The sequence below is a fragment of the Dermacentor andersoni genome, chromosome 4 (genome assembly GCF_023375885.2).
Source record: "Dermacentor andersoni chromosome 4, qqDerAnde1_hic_scaffold, whole genome shotgun sequence".
NCBI classification, from domain to species: domain Eukaryota; kingdom Metazoa; phylum Arthropoda; class Arachnida; order Ixodida; family Ixodidae; genus Dermacentor; species Dermacentor andersoni.
Window position 1 is genome coordinate 125,412,369 of NC_092817.1, and position 8,566 is coordinate 125,420,934.

General features: G+C 47.5%; 1 protein-coding gene across 2 annotated transcripts in view; it reads left to right on the top strand.

Moving 5' to 3' along the window:
- The window catches only part of IntS9 (integrator complex subunit 9), a 33,654-nt gene extending 26,142 nt beyond the window's left edge, over window positions 1–7,512 (top strand). For both annotated transcript variants that reach the window (XM_055074380.1, XM_050184690.2), the window contains exons 17-19: window positions 6,218–6,328; window positions 7,214–7,270; window positions 7,355–7,512. In XM_055074380.1, the coding sequence (XP_054930355.1) occupies window positions 6,218–6,328; window positions 7,214–7,270; window positions 7,355–7,474 (288 nt within the window). In that variant the 3' untranslated portion in view covers window positions 7,475–7,512. The remainder of the gene's footprint in view (window positions 1–6,217; window positions 6,329–7,213; window positions 7,271–7,354) is intronic.
- The last annotated feature ends 1,054 nt before the right edge of the window (window positions 7,513–8,566 follow it).

The following is an 8,566-nucleotide window of genomic DNA, read 5'->3' on the forward strand; positions in this document are numbered from 1 at the left end:
CTTTTTTACCTCGATGGAGCTCCACTTGCATGGTTCCAGACTCACGAAGAGGAGATATCGAGCTGGGATCTCTTCAAAGAGAAGCTCCGTGACCTTTTTGGCAATCCGTTCGGTCGCCAAGTCAATGCCAAGAAAGCCCTTTCCACACGTGTACAGACGTCGACCGAGTCCTACGTGTCGTACATTCTCGACGTCTTATCCCTTTGTGCCAAGGCTGACCTGACCATTTCTGAGTGCGATAAGGTTAATCACGTCCTCAAAGGCATTGCTGACGACGGCTTCAATTTACTGGTGTTTACGAACGTCACCAGCATCGATACGATCATCAAGGAGTGCCGCCGTCTCGTGCATGCTAAAAGCCGCCGGGTATCCCAGCACATCACGCGACTTCCCAACACAGCTTCTACGTCATCCTGTGAGGACCTCTTCCACCAGCCGTCGCGATGTGACAACTTGACCCGCATCATTCGCCGTGAGGTTGAAGCGGCACAACTGGCGGCCCCTTCATTCCCGTCACCGGATCATTCTCCGGTGACAATCTCATTGATCCAGGCCGTCGTTCGTCAAGAGTTGTACAACGTCGGCCTGCACTCCATTCGTTCCGTATGCTCTGAACCTCTCTCTCCACGCACGGCCCCACCGCGCTCTTCTTACTCTTATGGACAGCGCAACCCCTCCGAATGGCGAACCGTGGACGACAAGCCGATCTGTTTTAACTGCCGACGCATTGGACATGTCGCTCACCACTGCCGCGGCCACTGGACTTCTCCGACACGCTATTCTCCTCATTACCACCCTCGCTCCTCTAGTGCATCCTTTTCCTTCGCCCCTTCTATGCCCGCTCCATCATCTGACCCTGCGACACCTTTGACACGACCCCGCTACTCCCACTAGCCTTCTCCCTCCCGTCGTCAGTCTCGTTCGCCCCCGTCATGCCGTGCTCCTTCTCCGACCTACTCGCCGCACCCCCAACCGGAAAACCAGACAGTGTAGCTTCTGGAGGTGAAGCTGCAATGACGACATTGGCACGAGATCCTCACTTCACATTACCCACGAACAAGAATCTTTTGGACGTTCTCGTCGACAATGTTCCTGTGTGCGCGTTGATTGACACCGGGGCGCATGTGTCCATTATGAGTGCTGCTCTTCGCCGTCGGCTCAAGAAAGTTCTGACGCCCGCCCCAAACCGAGTTGTACAAGTCGCCGACGGAGGGACTGTTGCTATTGTTGGCATGTGCTCTGCCCGACTTACCATTGCTAAGAGACACACTGTTGTTCTCTTCACCGTCATCGAGCATTGCCCTCACGAACGCATTCTCGGTCTGGATTTCCTTGGCAATCATTCTGCCCTCATTGACTGTTTGGGCGGCTCCCTTCGCCTTGACTTGCCTCTTCTTGCCGGCCCTGTGGATTCGCCTCCAAGCCGTTTGAGCTGCATGGATTTTATTCGCCTACCGCTTCACTCTGTGACACACGTCGACTTGTTGTCCTCACCAGCTGTACCTGACGGTAATTACGTGGTCGCACCAATTCCGGCAGTTATACTTACACATGGTGTTACCGTGCCGCACACTGTGCTGACAATTACTGGCAACCGCACCTGCCTTCCCCTTGTCAATTTCGCGCTAACCACGCAAGTTCTGCCTCAGGGGATTTCATCGGCTATAATTAGCGCTTTGCAGGATGATGAGATCGAGCCATTCACAGTGGAAGATCGTCACAGCTCAGCCCATACCGTGACGTCATCGCACGGTACTGACGTCGACATTGAGAAGATGGTTTCCTCTGACCTTACACCTGCTCAAGCTGAAGCTCTGTGCCGCGTTCTTCAAGGCTATCGTGACATTTTTTACTTTGACAATCGACCCTTAGGTCAAACGTCCGTCGTGACCCATCGCATAAACACTGGCGATGCGAACCCTATTCACCGACATCCATATCGTGTTTCTTCGTCCGAACGAGCTGTTATCCAACAGGAAGTCAAAAAGATGCTTGTAAAGGACATTATCGAGCCTTCCTGTAGTCCCTGGGCTTCTCCCGTCGTACCTGTCAAAAAGAAGGATGGAACATGGCGTTTTTGTGTAGATTATCGTCACCTCAACAAAATCACAAAGAAGGACGTGTACCCTTTGCCACGTATTGATGACGCTCTAGACTGCCTGTACGGTGCCACCTATTTTTCTTCTATCGACTTACGGTCCGGCTACTGGCAGATATCCGTCGACGACATGGACCGAGAGAAGACTGCATTTGTTACCCCTGACGGCCTTTATCAGTTCAAGGTGATGCCTTTCGGTCTCGGTAACGCGTCCGCCACCTTCGAACGAATGATGGACTCTTTGCTTCAGGGTTTCAAGTGGCCCACCTGTTTGTGCTATCTGGACGACGTCATCGTTTATTCGCCCACTTTTGACACGCATCTAGACCGTCTTTCAGCGATTTTGACGTGTTCCGCCGCGCCGGTCTCCAGCTGAACTCGTCAAAATATCATTTCGCTTGCCGCCAAATCACCGTCCTTTGACACCTCGTGCACGCCAGAGGCGTGAGACCTGCTCCGGACAAAATTCACGCCGTTACGAACTTTCCTGTTCCGAAGTCTACCAAGGACGTTCGTAGTTTTGTAGGGCTATGCTCTTATTTCCGACGCTTTGTGAAGGATTTTGCGACCATTGCACGTCCCCTTACCGACCTCTTGAAGAAAGACGCCCCATTTTTTTGGGGACCTGACCATGCCGCATCTTTTTCGCAGCTCACTACTCTCCTTACCACGCCTCCAATTCTGGCCCACTTTGACCCGTGTGCCTCAGCGGAAGTTCGAACTGATGCCAGTGGTCACGGCATAGGAGCAGTGTTAGCACAACGCCAGCGTGGACATGATCGTGTTATAGCCTATGCCAGCCGACTTCTATCACCCGCCGAGCGCAATTATTCAATCACAGAGCGCGAGTGCCTCGCTCTTGTGTGGGCTGTTGCGAAGTTTCGTCCATACTTGTACGGACACCCCTTCTGTGTCATCACTGATCACCACGTGCTCTGCTGGCTATCCTCGCTTAAGGACCCCACGGGACGACTCGCTCGCTGGGCGTTTTGCCTGCCAGAATATACCTTCCCCGTGGTATATAAGGCGGGACGCTTGCACCAGGATGCCGATTGTTTGTCCCGCTACCCCATTGACGAATGAACTGATGCGGACGCCATCGCTTGTGTTTTCTCTGTGTCCCAGTTGCTTGAAATCGGCAACGAGCAACGCCACGATCCTTCATTACGAGCCCTCATCGACCATTTGAAGTCAACGCCTGGCGACGCCACTCTCCGGATGTTTCTGCTTAAGGAGGGGACATTATACCGCCGCAGTCTCGATCCACACTGCCTTGACCTTCTGCTCGTTATTCCATCGCATCTGCGTTCGACTGTCCTCCAACAACTTCACGACGCTCCCTTGGCTGGACACTTGGGCGTTTCGCACACATATGACCATGTACGACGTCGATTCTTTTGGCCGGGTCTCGCCCGCTCCGTGTGGCGCTATGTTGCCGCTTGTGAGCCCTGTCAGCGCCAGAAGAAGCCCTCCACACCTCCAGCTGGATGTCTCCAGCCGATCGACATCCCACCCGAACCCTTTTTCCATGTTGGCCTAGACCTGCTTGGACCGTTTCCTCTCTTGGGTTCCGGAAATAAATGGGTCGCCATCGCTACTGATTATGCTACGCAGTACGCAATCACCAGAGCCCTCCCGACAAGTTGTGCTACTGACGTTGCCGACTTTCTGCTCTATGACATAATTTTAGTGCACGGTGCTCCGTGGCAATTACTCACTGACCGCGGCCGCAGCTTTCTGTCGGCAGTCGTCGAGGACATCCTCCGCTCCTGCTCGACAAAGCACAAGTTCAGCACGTCCTACCACCCACACACCAACGGCCTCACGGAGCGCCTCAACCGGACCATCACCGACATGGTTTCGAAGTACATCGCGACCGACCACCACAACTGGGATCTTCACTTACCATATGTGATGTTCGCGTATAATTCATCGCGTCACGACACCGCCTGCTATTCACCATTCTATCTCCTATATGGCCGAGAACCCGCGTTGCCCTTAGACACTTTGTTGCCCTCGGCCAAACGTTCAGCCACTGAATACGCCCACGAGGCGATCGCACACGCCGACCACGCGCGCCAGCTCGCCCGCACCCGTCTCGAGGCTTCACAGGAGCATCAGAGACGCCTCTATAATTGCCACCATCGCGACGTGCACTTTACTTCGGGTTCTCTGGTGCTTCTCTCGTCACCCATTCGGCGTGTGGGCCTTTCTGAAAAGCTGCTGTCGCGCTACGCTGGCCCATACCATGTGGTGCGACAAGTGACCGATGTCACGTATGAAGTCATCCCCGCCGACCTCTCACCGTAGTTGGCTGCAAGTGACATCGTTCACGTGGCGAGACTAAAGCCATACCACACACCTTTAACCGCGGATGTGTAGATTAAGCACCGGGACGGTGCTTCTACTGCTCGGGGTGATGCTACGGAACAGCCGCCACAGTGTGGCTGCACTGAAGAAGAAGAAGACGACGTGGGCCCGCTTGACATAGCGTTGCCATTTTGGCCTTCCATTAGTGTCCCTGTAGATAAATTGGATATAGCATTGGGCTTCAGCTACACGTAACAATATGTTCCCTGGAGGCACAACATTGGTTACAAGGCATTCTTGAGGCGTTAAAGAAAGGCTGTTCAGAGCCACTCTAAGGGGGGAAATGGGTCTCGGAAAAAACAAGATCACAAAAAATCTATTTTTTTTTGCTGTTATTTTTTTATCCGCATATCATGGTGCAACTTCTGGCGGAAAACTGGCTCGAAATGACATGTCATTGAAGAAAGATAACACTGTACTTATACTTTGAAATGCTCAGCACTACCTATGAAAGCACTGAAAATCGCCCATTTTGTTCCATTTGCAATTCCAAAACCACTTATCCTAGCCAGGTCATCTTGGTCTCATTTGAAAAAAGCATCCTTCCGGCTTGCTTTCCTGTCTGAAACGATCCTTCAATGCTGTTTTAGAAGAAAGCCACTAGATTTTGTAGCTTAAAATGTATATTTTTGCACTCTTTTCAGTTCATCACATTTTTCTAAAAAAAAATTATTTTTGTAAGTCGCAAATTTTGGGAGCACTACAGATTCTCTGCTGCTCATTCAATTTGCCTTATTATTTTTTTGTTTTGTCTGAATGTTAGAGTAGTAGAATGTAGAACCACTATTATTTAGTGTTTTAGGACATGGCAACATTTTAAAATATTGTTCTAAAATATAGATAAAAACATTAAAATGCGAAGTTGCACTCTTTGGATATCCAGAAAGATACCTCCTTAATTTTAGCTATCTTGCTGCAGTACAGCTTCCGCGACTCGACCTGCAAACTTATAATTTAAAGATTTTTTTAACTGTTTATAGGATCGCGTAGAAAAAAGCTAATTGCGTATTTACAATCAGCACACAAGATTGAATATTTTTTTTAATTTTCAGGTATCTAGAGTAAATATCAAGAATGTTCTTCCTGGAACCCATGTCCCCTCTTAAGGGCCTTTGGTGGGATATTGTCACATTAGGGGATGAAGAAAATCATCATGAAAAAAATAACAATGGTCATAAGTGTGAAAATTTTTGCAGGGCATAAATATCTGTGATAAATATCAGAATAAATCCATGAAAAGTAGCCATCACGTGACACCATGACTATAATCAAGGAAATTATACAGAAGCATTTTACAAGACGATATACTGTCTATGTGTGTGTACGTGCGTACGTGTGTGGTACATAATAATGTGATCAGTTGTGTAGTTGATTGCAAAGGTAGTTCAACAATGCCCCCTACATTGACGACAACAGTGAGGTAGTTAGACAACCACAGCTTATCAGCGTCACCACGAATGCAATTGAGCGACATGTGTTTATGCACTAGCAATAATAATTTGCGCTTGAAGAGCAGCCAGCCTTTGTTCACTGTCCTGCACAAGGTAGAAAGGCTAAAGTGGGAGGGGGGGGGGGGGAATTCTAGTTCAGCATCAATTTTGTGGATGTTGGCTCTGTTATAGTAACAGATGTGTTTGGTTGATGTCTTTAGCTGGTGTACTTACTCATTACTGTACAATGACAGCCTAGCAGCGGCCATGTGACTTAGCAGCCATATGCAAAGGTTAAGGCAGAGGTAACCTCTTGCAGCCACTACAGAAAGAACCGAGTGGAAGCAAGAAGTGGAACGGCCAGACACCCCCAAAGATCTACACCTGGGGAAGCCTGGATGTCACAGAATTTGCGCGGAAGTTAGAGAAGGTAAGATGTTTATTCAGCGCAGCAATGCAATTTGGGGTCACTGCACTACAGGTGCAAGCTTTCTCAAAAACCCAGTGGGCATGAACGAAACTCGACTCTCAAACCTGAAGTGGGCCCCTTGTTTGAGTTCCCAGCGCTCTGAGGCCAAAGAAAGTGAGAAATTGGCTGTGGTCTCACACAGAGCGGTCTGTGTTCTAGTGGCAAAAGTTCATCAGCAGTAGTAAAATGAAATGCAAGCAGGATATAAATTTAAACCCATGTTATGTAAGTATGTTAGAGTGTACTGTGCGGCCACTGCATGTGTGGTTTCTGACTGTGCTCTAGTTTCAGGGCAACCTGTGTTGTGGCCTGAATTACACACATCAATTCCATGCACATCAATGAAAAATGGAAGTGTGAAGACCCACCCTGGCCAATTCTGGCCTGTTGCATTTCACTTCATGCTTATTAAGCATGAAAGCTACACCTCTGGGACATTGGGTTTACGGGAGCAGAATTTATCATACTGGCTGTTCAAAAATTTCACCAGGCATAAATTTCTCATAGTATCTTGGCATGCAATACACAGTGCACAATAAGTGCATGTTTGTACTGGCCTAGTGGAAAGGATCGTGAAACAGTATTTGTGTGAAAAGTGAACTTTGTACAGATTTCCTTCCCACCATAGCTGCAATTTCAAACCAACATGGCAGCACTTGCTGTGATTGCTTTGCAAGAAACCAACGATTCCATTTCATCCTACACACAGACCCAGTTTCCGCCTCAGGGCTCTCATATTGTGCATGTTTGCGTGGCCATCTAGTAGCAGTGTAGATCTCTGTACCGAACTTTTGTATATATCTATATTCATGTACATATATATAGATGTTTTTTCTAACTGCCCAGGCTGGATTTACTGATGTTAAGGTGGAGAACACTGCATCCGGGATGATTGTTCATTTGGTAAGTAGAGTGTTTTGCAATTATGATGCAATTGCACTTAATCGGCTGAACTGATATACTGTTTTTTTTTTCCCCATTGTTCAGCCAAACGAAGACACGATCATCCAAGTGGACGAGCATTCTACGCATGTATTTTGCGAAGGTGATTATGCTATTCGAACCCAGCTCAGAGACCTCTTGCTGCAATGTCTCAACAAGTTTTAAATATGTGTGAAAGGAACAATAAAGGTTAGGGATTGCTTTATTCTGCGAGTCTGCTTTAACCCAATTATTGCAGATATTTGGGCGTCATGGTTTTGATTGAACCTAGGAAGGATATTGCTTATTAGGCTACATCTTCGATGGTATTCCCTCAGACCTTTCAATAGTATTAGCTACCACTGTGGGGCTTTTCGGTAAAGGAGCTTAATCCAGAACCACATAAAATCTCTTGTTAAATGCAGGCAGGTGTTGCATCTAGTAGCTTGCACAATAGCAAAAGCATTTTTGCGCGATTATGCAAGGAGCCTAGTCATCTGCTGCAGCCACACCAGTTTGTTTCATAAATTTAACCATGGCAAAACAAAATATGAAACGCAGATGGTTACATGCCGTTTTTTATGGTATTTGATTTTTGCCCATTCTGGTGAAAGAATGCTGTAACGCCTACTTCAGCAAGATTGAAATGAAAACGCAACATGATTTTCTGCATGCTTTGTCTGCGGAAGTTTTCAGGCAGCTAACTGTAAATCTTTATTAAAGTGTACCAAGATTTGATGCTAGCCTGGTAGCTTGCACTGGTAAGTAATTGGTTTGCAACTTGTAAGTAGGTGACATATTTTGCTTGGTAATAAGCCCAAAAATTTTAACAAAATATTTGTTGATGTTTTGAAGAGTTCCATTTCTATGGCATGTCAAATGAACAGGGCAATTTTATGGTACGCTGGTATCAAAAGTTGCCCATACTTTGTTTCCTTTATTGCTATTAGCCAGCTTCATACTGTGAGTTTTGGCATGGTAGGGAACCAGTATAAACTATAGTTCTGTTGATGCAACTGTGTTGTATTCAGTCTGGTTCAGCTGCTCTAAAATCCTGAGACGATACCTGCACTAGAGTTGAACACATGGAAGAGGTATAGTTTTTGTTAAAGCAGTTGAATCCACTAGGAGCATGAGTACAGCTGATTCATGGGTGCATTGTGTCATGCCCATTGAACTTGTCACTAGGAGACTGAATTAATGATGAAAACAAGTGTTAACTTTTCTCCACAGAATACTGTATCAAGCAGTGAAAGTGCAACAAGAGGCCAGCTCACA